The 13134-nt window shown below is 48.3% G+C and overlaps 2 protein-coding genes across 23 annotated transcripts in view; one reads left to right on the forward strand and one right to left on the reverse strand.

Annotated features, from left to right (window-relative positions):
• Positions 1–2618, forward strand: part of LOC6609325 (actin cytoskeleton-regulatory complex protein PAN1) — a 34987-nt gene extending 32369 nt beyond the window's left edge. The window contains exon 7 of the mRNA XM_002033978.2: positions 1323–2618. Within this exon, the coding sequence (XP_002034014.1) occupies positions 1323–1827 (505 nt within the window). The 3' untranslated portion in view covers positions 1828–2618. The remainder of the gene's footprint in view (positions 1–1322) is intronic.
• Positions 2619–3119: 501 nt separating this feature from the next.
• The window catches only part of LOC6609327 (PDZ and LIM domain protein Zasp), a 54568-nt gene continuing 44553 nt past the window's right edge, over positions 3120–13134 (reverse strand). For 8 of the 22 annotated variants that reach the window (XM_032716186.1, XM_032716188.1, XM_032716185.1 and 5 more), the window contains 4 exons: positions 5685–10104; positions 4184–4367; positions 3888–4127; positions 3120–3820 (listed from right to left, as the gene is read on the reverse strand). In XM_032716186.1, coding sequence (XP_032572077.1) covers positions 3743–3820; positions 3888–4127; positions 4184–4367; positions 5685–10104 — 4922 coding nt within the window. In that variant the 3' untranslated portion in view covers positions 3120–3742. Of the gene's footprint in view, positions 3821–3887; positions 4128–4183; positions 4368–4460; positions 5371–5684; positions 10105–11510; positions 11707–13134 lie in introns of those variants that run through there. The other 14 variants (XM_032716195.1, XM_032716197.1, XM_032716200.1 and 11 more) reach the window with 4 other exon arrangements.

Below are 13134 nucleotides of genomic sequence, written 5' to 3' on the forward strand. Positions count from 1 at the left end.
GAAGGAAGAGGAAGCAGCCAGGGGAAGTATGTCAAAAAGCAAAACTTATGCAAAGTGTGTGGCAAGAAATCACAGCATTCTTCAAGGCAGGCAGGCAGGGTAAATGTGTGTGTCTGAGTTGCGTATTCAAATGACGTTAGTGTTGGTGGCGGGGGGAAAAACTGGCAAAGAATTCAGGGAAATTTTGCAAAATATTTACACACACGCGCGCACATCTGAAGAGCCTGCCAAGCCGCATAACAAGCAGCCCGTAAAGATGGAAGGTTAGGGGGCAAAAAGGGCGAAAGAGGTAAAGGGGAAGATGTCCTGCGTTCCAAGGACGGAAAACTGTCCTTGCTGGTGGCCAAGTCAATTAAACCAACAAAGAGCCGACCAAAGTGCTGCGAAAATTGCCTGTTATGCACAGCACATCACATCACATCACAGACCAGACAATGGAGGCCAACATATAGATAGGCCCGATTCCAGGACAAATCCTGGACGATGACTTATTTTGCTGTTTCCGTTCGCCCGGCGTCTTTGTCGGAACAATTAAATGCAATTCTACATACTCCAAATTGCTCCATACAATTTGTGCCAGCTTCTCGAATTTTGAGAAATCAACCAGCCACGCCCACAGAGACAGAGAAACGCCCCCTTTGGGGCACTCGGCAGGCCATTATGTGCAGATGAGCGTTTGAGTGTTGACTTTTGTGCTCTGCCGACTGAAGTGTGAATTGTCTGTGATTTGGGTTTAGTTCCCCGACGAACCCTCACCTAAAAATAGCTCCTTTCAAAATCCTCCCCTTGAAATCTTTTTACCTATCGCCATGCACATGGCAACAATTGCCACAGCGGCCTTTTGTTATTTAAATTGACAAAGATGAGAATATAGAGAATAGACACACACGCTTATGTGTTTGAAAAGGAACGGAGTCGTCATATATCCTATACATACTTAAGCCTGACAACGTTTGGCTGCACTGTGCAAAATTTTTAAAAAGAAATTTTGAATTTAATGTTTAGTTATTGTTATTCGTACAAGTATACAAGTATCTTTAAAAAACTAATAATTATAGTAAGTAAACAAAATACATTAACTAATATAACTTTATAATATTTTATTTAAATTGAATAACAGATAATTTAAAATTATTGGCCAGTGCACTCGAATAGACAAATCTCATAGAAATTCCCCTTTGAAGAGACTCTATCTCATGGATGCAAATTTGTGCATTTGGTTAACATATTTGCCATCTTCTTATACCCGAGAAGGGCAAACAGAACCGGATTGACTTTGGCTCATGTGTAAATAATTCATGCTTTGATTCACTTACTTCCAGGGCTCCACTGACCACCCTGAGATCCGGAATGGGCGGAGGAGGCGGCGCCGGGGGAACAATCAGCAGCAGCATGGGCGGCTCCGAGTACAGTTTGCCGCCCAGCTACCGCTCGAGGAATGCCACGCCCGCCAGTCTCGTATGCAGTGAGCGGAACATCGAAACGGCTCCGTCCGGTAGACTGCTGGCCAACGAGGATCTGCAGTTGCCGGAGCCGTCGGTGGTGGAGCAATTGCCGGAGTACACGGCGCTGCAGTCGAACACATTGCTTACGTCGGCCATCGTGGAGATAGAGTCATCCAATCGTATACCGGAAAGGGAATCCAATGGTACCACGGCCGGAGCATCGAATGGTGCGGCGGCGATGAGCAAAAGCAAAGATCTGGTGACCATTGTGACCATATCCCAGTCACCCGGAAGCACCCACAGCCAAACGCAAACTGAAACGCAAAATCCAGCTGGCCAGGCCAGCGCACTCGATCAGATCGATATATTGGCGCATCTGTAGCGATCGAACTGAACGGTTGGATACTTCAGATTCAGACACTCGTTAACCCAAAGGTATTTATTTGTACGGAACTCAAGCTGCTCCTAAATGAATGTAATGTAACCCCTATCTGTAACCTGTATCTGTAAGCGGCGTTAGCTGGTAAGATGTTTGTTGTACTTGAATGTGTTGAATTTATTTTTGTAAGCATTAAGCAGATGCGCAGCGTAGTTATTACGAATTCTAGATACTTGCAATTATACATATACGCCTACCCATTGAAGTATTAAAGTATCCAAAACGAATGAAAGAAATGTTAAAATTAGAACATGAGAAACTCTGAGCTCAGCCAACGACTATTGAACTGTAAATACGACGAAATTTCGAACGCATTTCCAGCAACTAAACTATAAACCAGGCCAGAAACGAAGAGCAAATACTAAGTATATAGTGTATGTAGGTATGAATATCCTCGGGATATGCATAACTCGCAACGGAACGCTACGGTGACAAATTTGGCGCGCACTTTCGGAAACCACGAATATCCAACTGAATACTGAACTTCGATGTCGATTTCGATTTCTGAATGCGTTTCGCACAAAAACAAAATAGGTAGACCTACCCCTAATGATATGTAAGTTACGACTAATTGTACGCGTGTCCTGCACGAGTACAACGCACACAGATACACACACACAACATCCAAACACACACTCGAAAACTAACTTAAAGTCCTTTACCGTAATGTGCAAGGCAACGTAAACTAAACATGAGAAATAAAACCCAACAAATCGTTGAAAAATGCCACAAAACCCCAAATTGTTTTTCTTTCTCGCACGAAGGGCGTGGCACATGCCTCCACGTCCTGATCCTGCTTAATCTACCGTGAATTTTGCTGCCATCGCCAGGCCTCTGAAGTTTGGTATTCAGAGCAGGGTAAAAATCCGAGTTTCTCGGAGTGGGGTATTCGGAGTCCCAGCGATTAACACCCAGCACAGCACAGCCCATCACCCACTCACTCACACACCTTAGGCCGAGAGCCGAAAAAATAAAATACCAGGCTCAAATGAAACCAACAAAAGTTGGTTAAGCATGAAATTGATGTAGAAGTGCGTGCCCATGTGTCGGTGGGCGGTAAGTATGAGTGTGTGTGTGCGATGGTCGTACGGTCGGAAAACAAAAACTGTTGCATACTTTCAGGCAGCCTGTGGAATTCGTGTGCGCAGCAAACCGGAACTTGCCAACGATAATGACATTACACGGCGAGTACATTATGACTGCTGTTTACGACCATCACAAGAGAAAAGAACTCATTTTTTAAACGCGAAAAAGATTTCGAAATTTATTCACTTGCTGATCATTTACAATTTACAATCGAATTATGGATAATTTACAACATAAATTTAGAAATTAAGTAAGCAACTGCCTGCTGACAACCTCGTTTGACATCTCTGATTAGCCCGATTCTACGCTGCCAATCGGTTTGGGAAATCCTCTCGCGCGATTTGTTAGCTTTTGGTTACGGGTTGATCAACAGTTTTCAGGCTCAACTAAGTAAATTAACTCTGGCCACAGTACATACATAGTTATCTGGGGTTCGGTAGTTCGGTTATGATACGATGTTTGAATAAATAATAGTTGTGTGGGACATATAATTTGCTAGCTAATTCGATTTCGTGTCGTTTGCAGCTACTGTTTTGATTTAGAGCGAATCGATCATCAGTTAAAATTAGGATAACATTTGTGTGCACAATTCAAAAACAAATAGAAATAATAATAGTTACGCATTATTCACTCTGACAATTGCAATAATAAGCATTAGATACGAGTTGGGAGCAAGCTCCCGTATCCAAGTAATCCGAAGATTCTGATAGATAGTTGGTGTTGGTTAGTGTGCGTGATCCCTGAAGTCGAACAAAATCATCTGAGTTGCGGCTTAGCGCGCGTGATTCTTGCAGAAGGGACGTCCGCCCTTGTTGTAGAAACTCTGACCCTCCAGGTTCTGTTTGCAGAACTGTTAAATAGTAACAATTTTATATTAATAATCGTTATGAAAAGAAATTTATTAAAGGACTACTTACCGTGCAGTTGAAGCATTGGCTATGGTAGTTGTGGTTCAGGGCCTCCACCCATCTGTCGCCAGCTTCCACGGGGAAGCCGCAGGCGAAGCACTTGGTGGTGAACAACTCGTTCCAATCGGCCTCGCAGTACGCATTACCATCCTCCAGGAAGAAGGGCCTGTTGCCAAAGACCTTGCCGCACTGGCCGCAGGTGAAGCACTCCGGGTGGAAGTGTTTGCCAATGGCATTCAAACAGTCACCCTATGCCATACCATTATTAGTTGGATTAACCAATAGAGTTTAGCTTTAACACTCACCTTGATTTTGCCAGCGCACTTGCTGCAGGTGGGCGCCAGGTACTTCTCGAAGCAGTACTCGCAGTACAGATCGCCCTTCTCCTCAACGAATCCAATGTCCTGCAGCGGACGACGACAGTTGCCATTCACGCAGATGAAGTGATCCGGGCACCAGATGCGGCCCAAAGCCGTAATGAAAGGTCCTCTGTGAATGTGAGATACCGACAAATTAGTTTGGAAATTCAAAATTTTATAAAACAATAACAAAAAGAACGAACAAATGGCAAGCTGTACTTACGAGGTGATCTCCTTGTTGCACTGACAACAAACGGGTCGCTTACCCTCCTTGAGCAACTGACTTACGGCCCTCTCGTTCTCCTCCGACATGGTGGTTTGATCTTCGCTGTGAGGTCCCAAGGCTTTAACGGAAACACTGTATGTAGGTGCGCTGCCCTGACTGGCATTTTGATTTCCCGCTTGCCCGCCATTCTGATTACCATTTTGAGTGATTACAGAGGTGGCATTGGTAGCACCCTGCTTAGGTTCTATGTAGGATCTTCGATCAGCCGCATGCGTGGCACCAGTGCGTCTTAAATTGTTCCTAAATGCCACCGGTTCGGGTGCGTCGATGGCCTTGCCACCATCGCAGAGATCAAGTATCTTGCCCATGGGATGCTGGGCTGGAAGTTCCATCTGTAGGGTTTGTTCCAAGCGAGGAGCTTGCGGTTGTGCCTTCTGATTTCCCACCTCAGTGGTCAGATCCTTCTGGGAATGTACGGCTATAACAGGTTGTAGTGCAACCGGCTGTGTGGGATCCAGGTTCTTAAAGTCATCGAGATCTAAGCGCTTGCGAACGATCATTGGACTCTTTGAGAGATTTGAGCTGCTATTGCTGCGCAGACTTAAAGTGCTACCCGCATGGGAAAGTGGACCATTTTGTCCACCATTGTTGGCAAGTCGTGCCTCCAGCATATTGGTGATGATTTTTCCGGCTTCCTGCATAAATGCTTGGGTTTTGTCACCCATATTTATCTTTCCAACGGATTCAGCCAGCATGGAAGTGGCGTCCGATTCCAGTTGGTTATCCTTTTGCAGCTCCTGGGCGGATATGTCAGTTGCCTGAGGATGGGGGCGTGGCAAGGTGGCAAAAGTTTGAGGACTAGCATGCAGATTAGTGGACTTGGTAGCACTTTGAGCTCCTGTGGGAACTGTAACAAAATGGGGGTAAACAGAACACAAAAAAGCGTATATGTTAGATTGGTGGCAGGCAATTAGTACGGCTGGCGGGTATCAAGCTTATCAGTAGGAAGCTGATCCCAAAATATATTATAATATATAATATATAATATATATATAATATATATAATAAACTTAAGATATATAACTGTGGCATATCAAAGATCAATCTAAAGGTTTTGGGAAGCAGATTAGAATCATCAACGGGCGCAAATAAATAACAACCATTACAGTTAACATTAGAATCAAACTTTGAACACAACAAACTCTAGGATGCTCTGTTCACCTGATCTGCACATTGCAGCTGTTGCACAGTGGGATGCGCACTCCGGGTCCGGCTGCCTTATTCAGGATACCCCTGCCCCTCTTGGGCGCCGAGGTGGCTCCAAAGGCGCCAGCGCTCTTTCCTCCGGCACCTGGGGAATTATCCACATTAGAGTTCAAGTTCAGATCGCTCAGGTCTGGCGGAAAGACAGCGGGCGCAGGCGGAGCAGCGGCGTTAACGGCGTTCGCTATCACCGATTTTGGAACAATCGGAGCTTTGAATGGAGCAGTAGCTTTGGTTGAAGCTGCCGATGGAGCGGGAGCATTTGCTGATCCTGGAGCTGTGATGGAAGCGATGGATGGCCGCGAGGCCAGATTAGGCTTGGTAATGCTGCCATTGCTGCTCCTGTAGGCCGTGGTGGCCTGGTTATTAGTGGTGGTAGTAATAGCAGAAGCTTGGGTTAGACTTTGCGACGATCTCGCGACGGATGCTGATGCTGAAGCAGATGCTGATGAGGATGAGAGCGATGAGGTGGTGGCTTTCGAGCTGCTCGCAAATGAGCTCTGCTGCACCGATGAAGTTGTGGCTTGGTAACCCGAGAAGGCAGACCTTTGCTGCTGTTGCTGCTGCTGCTGCAGGAAACCCGGTGGTGGTGCCGTTAGCATCTTTGTGGCCGCCGGAACAGTTGCATACCCCGGAACTATAGACTCCGCGGGAGCCGGCTTAAGTGGAAACTTCGAGTCAAAGGTGGGCGATCTCAGGTTGGGAAAGCAGCCCTCTCCGAGAGCAGAGGCCCGGGCACTAATAGCCTGCGATTGGCTGGTCAGACTGCTAATCTCTTCCTCCATGCAGGAAAGACGCTTCGCCTGACTGGCCACGAATCCCGTCTTGCCGTACGAAGAGCGACGTTCTGTATCCGACTGATTCTGGGACTGGGATTGAGCCTGGGTCTGGGCCTGGCTGATGGACTGTGACTGGGCCTTCGATTGACTGACAGATTGGGAGCCAGTTCGGATCTCAATAGTTTTAGCACTCTGGGTGCGTTCGAACTCCTCGGTGACCTTACGACGTCTTTCGATTTGGGTATTTCCCACCTGGCTGCGTGTCTGACTCTGAGTCTGCGATAGAGCTTGCTGCTGCAGCTGAGATGACTGCTCCCTTTGTTGTATGTTCAGGTTGCCCACCCTTTGTTCCGTAATCCTCTCCGGTTGCTGGTTATAGCTCTGACTGGCCGACTGGGAACTCTGCTCGGAGTGGGCCAAAAGTTGTCCCTGGTAGCTCTGACCAGTGGTTATGGAGCCCGTCTGCAAGCGAGGACCTCCAGACACGGACAGAATATTGGACTTGGTTTCCGGTTCCTTCATCCTCGGTGCTCGAATGGCATTCAGCGGATTTGGCGGTGGTCCTGGAGCCGGAGAACGTGTTCTGTCTGGAAAAGGCGAGGCGTTCAGTTCGTTGTAGTTCCTGGCATGGGTGGCCGAGCACTCCTCGAAGACGAGCTTCTCCTCTGTCTGATAGAAGGGCACAATTGGAGCCGGCTTGTTGGTCAGCGACGGGGTGTACGGCCTGGTGGGCGTCAGGGCCTGATCCGGTCGCACCAGTTCGTCTAACGGTTGGAAAGCCATCGTTACTGGACCCGATCGATCCTCAACAATAATGGGCACCGACAGCTGGGGCCGCCGTTCCTTCTCCCGTTCCCGAGAAGGAGCAACCACAGTTGTCGGCGCAGCAACCTGGGCAATGGGTCTATGTACAGTGGAAGAGTCACTAGTAACTGGTGCTTTTGGAGCATCCACGAATGCCAGCGGTACGTTCTCGCGCAGCTCCTGCGGTTCCGGAGTGCGAATGGGACTCTGGGTGGGCAGCACCGTCCAGTTGCGCTGGTACTTGGGGATGCTGTCCGCCTTGTGCAGGCCGGACTGTACGGCTTTGCCCTGTTTGGTCAGGTGGCTCAGCGGGGAAGGCGGCGGGAACAGGACCTCCGAGTGCTCGAGCTCCTCGGCGGTCTCCTCGATCAGTTCGTGGGCATCGAACTGGCTGCAGTAGCTACTTTGTACAGCGATAGCTGATGGGCGGACAGGTATGCTGGTGGGAGCTGGAGCTGGAGCAGGTGCGAAAGCGGTAGAGGTGTTGGCAGGTGGGACTGTGGAAGAGGAGTTAGAGCAAGCAGTCGCTTTGGAGCTGTAGGAAGCGGAACTCTGAGACTGGGCATTGGCCTGAAGGGTTTGGGTCTCAGCGAGTGTGGTTTGCGATAGCAGAGAGTGTTCTTGTTGTTGCTGTTGGGTTACTTGTTGGGACACTTGTTGCTGTTGCTGTTGGGTTCTTTGGGTTACTTGGGAGTGTTGCTGCTGTTGGGTACCCCGTTGCTGTTGCTGTTGTTGCTGCTGTTGATTAGCTTGAGGAGGTTGCTGTTGTGACTTCTGGGTGAGATGCTGCATCTGTTGCTTCAACTCTTGGCTCTGGACGCACTGCTGCAGTTGCAACAACTTTGATTGCTGCAGCTGCTGTTGGCTCAGGAGACTCTGTTGCTGGTTGGAGAGCTCCCTCTGAAGTTGGGTTAGCTGCTGCCCCTGCAGACCCGAGAGCTCTTCCTCTTTCTGGTGGAAGTAGTCCAATCTTTTCTGGTTGCGCTGCTGAGCCTTTAGGTACTTCTGGTACTCCAGATCGGTTTCCTCCTTCAAGGCAGACACAATCGAGGCTCTTGGGGTGTCGGCCACACTTCCAGCATTAGAAGCCGTGTTCGAGGACAAGGGTTCACGGGATGGCTGGAATGCTTGCATAGCCGCAAAGGCGGAGGATTTCCGTGGTTGATCTCTCCGCGTTTCGTAGTATTCCACGGACTGAGGAGGCTCCGGTCGGATTCCCAGCTCTTCCTCGTGATCCAGCACCTGAAATTCACGCTTCTTGAGTTCCTGTTGCTTTTGCTCCTCGTCTACGCGATGCATAGCATTCTCGGGATTCAGGGGAGTGTAACCACGTTCTGGGGCGGTGCATAGGGCATCACACATGTTCAGGTGCTCTTTGGGGGTGGGCAGGTCAATCATGTGGATGGGCACATCTTTATCGAAGTGACCTTCAAAGGGACGATCGGGAGCGGTGGTTAGAGCACTCACAAATGGTGATTTGGGTCGGTAATCCTCCCTCAAATAGGGCTTCGTGTCAATGGGTGGTGGCATATAGGGCTTGGTCTCCTCTGGAAGTGGGATGCCCTGGTCAGCGGGAGGGGCGAACTTGAGCTCGAACTCGGGAGCAGTAACCATAGCTTGGCTGAGTCGGGATCCCCGGGGAGGAGATTCCTTCAAGGGAGCAGGTGATGGCTCAACGGGAACTGTTGCCGGTGGAGCAGCAGAAACTTGTGGAGGAAGAGGTTCCGGAACCTCTTGAGCTTTGGCAGCTTCGGCGGCGGCTGCCTCCGCTTCAAAATCATCACCACAAGGCCGGGGAAAAGGACACTCCACCAGGTGGAAGGGAACTTCCGGGGCTGTGGTCAAGACTCGAATCATGGGATTAATCCACTCCTTGGGCATTGGGTTGGGAATCTTGGTCGGAGGTATTTGGCGCACTGGGGCAATCTCAATCTTAATCTCGGGTGTGGGCTGGAACTTGCGTTCGCTCTCCAGGATCTGGCATCGCTGTTCGATCACAAGACCCTCGCGATCTTCTACAGCTTCGGAGGCTTCCGGTATGGTCTCCAGTTCCACGGGTAGTTGGGGTAACTCCTTGATCTCGGGCTCATCGTTGAACACAACGCGACGGGTCGTGGGAGCAGCAGGAGCAGGAGTTTGAGTGGGCGTGGTCACGGGACTGGGTGTAACCTCCCTTACCATATCGACCAGCTTGTAGGTGCTCAGGGGCACAGCTAGGGAGTCCACGCACTCTTGGGCACTTCTCCTGCCGGACGGATAGTCCTGTATAGAATCCTGGGTGCTGCCGTAATCCACCTGGTAATCGAACTCTGAGCCAGATTGCTCCTGCATTTGATAGGCCTGCACCTGGGCTGCGTACATTCGCTGATACTCCTCCGAAGTGGTGGTCGTGGTGGTCGAGGTGGATGTATAGCTATCCGAGCTAGACTCCTGTTCCGCCAATTGGTGGGCACTCGCGGTTGTTAGTTGTGGTGCGGAGTAACTCTGCCACTGCGGAGCTCCATTGGCCGAGGTTCCAACTTCAGGTTGCGGATCTAGTCGAGCAGTTGCACCTCCAGGTGGCAATGGAGGCACTTGCTGCACCGGATTCGAAACCACCACATGTTGCGTCTCCGGTGGGGGGATATAGAGTGGCGCCGCGGTGGGCGCCAAGTGGCTATCATCCTGCGGCGGTGGCCAGGTGAAACTAGAGCCACGCTGCGATTGACGACTTGCGGCCAGGGCCACTTCGATGTCCATCTCATAGCAATCCTCCTCCTCGAATTCCGGCTGCAGTTCCTCCACAGCCCCTCCACCTTTCCGATGGAAGGGTCAGACAGCAGGGGTCAAGTGTTTTTGGGGGCAGGTACATTTGTGTGTTTCAGGGAGCATGGTTAGTTTGGTTTGTTTGTTTTTATTTGGCGGACAGGGCAAATATAAGAGCAGAAAGAAACAAAAGACAAGCGCTTGTTAGTCCTTGGCACTGAGAAAGCGGCAGAGCGTTGGTGTTGGATCAGTTGGATCAGTGGTCAGTGGTTCGGTGGTTCGGATCAGTAGTGGTGGTGCAACGTTGACAGCGGCAGCGGATTCGAAGGCGATTTAAGACTATATACACAACTTGTTCTAAAAACTACAAGGCAATTGGCGGCAAAAAACTAAAGCAACTCAGTCGTGATTCAGCTTGTGGTGTTTAGTGTGGGTAATGGTCCCTGGAGTGGTTCGAGTGTCTCAAGTGGTGTATGGATGGTCAAGTTGAGGGCACGCAGAGTCGAGCAGGAAGACGGTTAAGTCAGGCAACTCAATCGAAGCGAAGCAATGAGTGGATCGGAAAAGTTTCACGCCCAACCCCACACACCCCATTGCAATTTGTTGACAGACAAACAAACAACGGTGTATCGCTGGCCGTATAAAGAGGGAAAATATTAAATGCGATTCAACAATAGTCGCTTTATGACCCCCCACCCCCCTCCCACCAAGCCGGGGCAAATAAATTTTTTATTTCTTATTTTCAGAGCCATTTTCATGGCGAGCAACAATAAACACACGCGCATACACACAGGGAGCGGGGAAATTCGCCGCGCTAGGCACGCATATTTACTTCCATTTTTTATGGGACCACGTCTGACTCCCCCCTCAAAAAAAGAAAGAAAAAAAAAAAACGAAAATATACAACAACAAATGGAGGCGCCCCAGCTCAGCATTGGGAAAATGGCGTCGACAGGTAGTCATTGGATTTTATTATGCATAATTCGGTATTGGCTGTAATTTCGCAGAAATTGAAAATGGCAGAAACACACGACCAACACGAGGACAAAGGACCGTTTCTGTGGCAGAAACAAAACGGAAAACAAACAGGCCAACGAAACGAAATTATTGCCGCAAATATTTTGTCATATCAAAAATGTTGGCAGCAGCAACAGAAAGTTTTTCGGCCATAATAAGAGGCAAAAGTTCTTCTTTATGTTTATTATTTTTGGCCCTGTTTTCACCCCCATTCTATTGTTTTCTTTTTTTTTTTTTTGTTTTTTAGACAAAAGGCATGCAAAGTTGTGCAAGAAAGGAAATTTCTTAGAATAGCAGGGGACACAGTTCGATTAGTACTTATGTATATAGACACAGATATGTATCTGAGAATATACCATATATCTTAGAGCGCTTTAAGCGGTATGCGGTTAGGCACGAAGCATTTATACTATGGTTCTTATAAAGATCTTCATGAGGGTTGTAGTTTGAAGTATAGATTGGCAGTTTATTGCTTAAAACTCATAGTATTCCAATCAATTTAAGGTTTTAATATTTAGGTATTTCGTAGAATTTCCAGTATTTCGCCAACTTTGCACGCCCTTTCATTTGCGGCTGAGTGTGTTTGTGGGTGTGGCATTGGGGGATATTCTAATACGTGTAGGGGTAACCGTAACCTAAAAGAATCAGAAACCAAAACAAAAGTTATTCGTGGGATAATGGCTAATGGGGGCCCGGCCCGGGACAATAGTTCCGCCCGATCACAGAAATTAGATGGTGAAAGTGCCCTCGATAAATCCTCGCACTGACGAATGCCAACCATTTGATGTATGGCCCCTTGGCACGCTTCAATATGCGGCCGCTCTCGCCAAGAAAAGTCCGGAAAATTCCTGGGTGAAACTGAGGCGGATGCTTGTTCGTATAATAATGGCTGGTAATTTATCTGCTTTCGTTTACATTTCCCGCTCCGTGTGGGAAAAGATGCCTGTGCTGCGTGCTGGCATTTGTGCAAGGCAAACATTTGTTTGCCAGCACATTTCTGGTTTTTTTTCCTTAGCCCCACCCTTTCCAAGCAATTGGGAACTGGATTTGCTCATATGCCGCCACTCGATTTTTTTGGGCGTGGAGCAGACAAACGAAACCCTAAACCGAAAACCCCAAATGATTTCTGCGGTTGTGCGTGATTTTCGCCTTGATTAGGAGATTGATTCCTGGCCAAATGAAGATTTATGTGTGCAGAGGGAGCCTTCGCAGTTCGCGTCCCTTGCTAATTGCATTTTTAAGTGCTTAACGAATGCGCGGCCCTGCAAAAATTGGCCCATAAATTGGTAGTGCGATTGCTGGCGCGGCCATATTTGTTGTTAATTCATTTCCGTTATGACAGCCAGCATGGCAGCGCGGTAATTGATAAACAAACAAACAAACAGACAAACACGGAGCTGCAAGGATATACATATGTGCAGTTGGCGAAGAAAAAATACCAGAAATTGCCACGAGAGATCCCAAAGTGTTCTTGTTAAAGCCGCAGAATCACAGTGAGCAAGAAAATCAAACGCACAATATAAAAGTAGGAATTTAAAATTGGACAGTAAAAATGAATATCCCAAAACTGACTTTTTGATATTTAGAATCTTCATGATACTTCAATCCAATATTTGGCATTGATTTCCATGATCTCCCAGCCTTAGTTTGACTTTTTGGCCATTTACTTTTACCACCCACTGTGTGCGACCTTCTTCATTTCGCTGGGATATTTGCGCTGCATTTAAAGCCCTATCCTGTTGAAAAGGAGCGGAGGAGGCGACCACAATGGCAACAGCCACGCAGGCTGAGGCAGGAATTGCAGCGGCAACCAAATACATTTTATATCATTTATTTCTGTGAACATGAATGGGTCCCGTTTCGTTGCAATGGCAACGCGTTACGTATACGCAGCGTATCGCTTTGGTTTGCTTTCATTTGGTTTGGTTTTTCGGATCGGTTTGGTTTGGTTGGTTTGGGGTTTTGTTGGGTTGGGTTGTGTTGGGTTGGGTTTCTCCACACAGCTGCACCCGCGTTTACCCCCCTTCCCTTCGATTTCGCATCTGCATTCGCAGTTCGCCTCT

This window comes from Drosophila sechellia, chromosome 2R (assembly GCF_004382195.2).
Source record: "Drosophila sechellia strain sech25 chromosome 2R, ASM438219v1, whole genome shotgun sequence".
Classification (NCBI taxonomy): domain Eukaryota; kingdom Metazoa; phylum Arthropoda; class Insecta; order Diptera; family Drosophilidae; genus Drosophila; species Drosophila sechellia.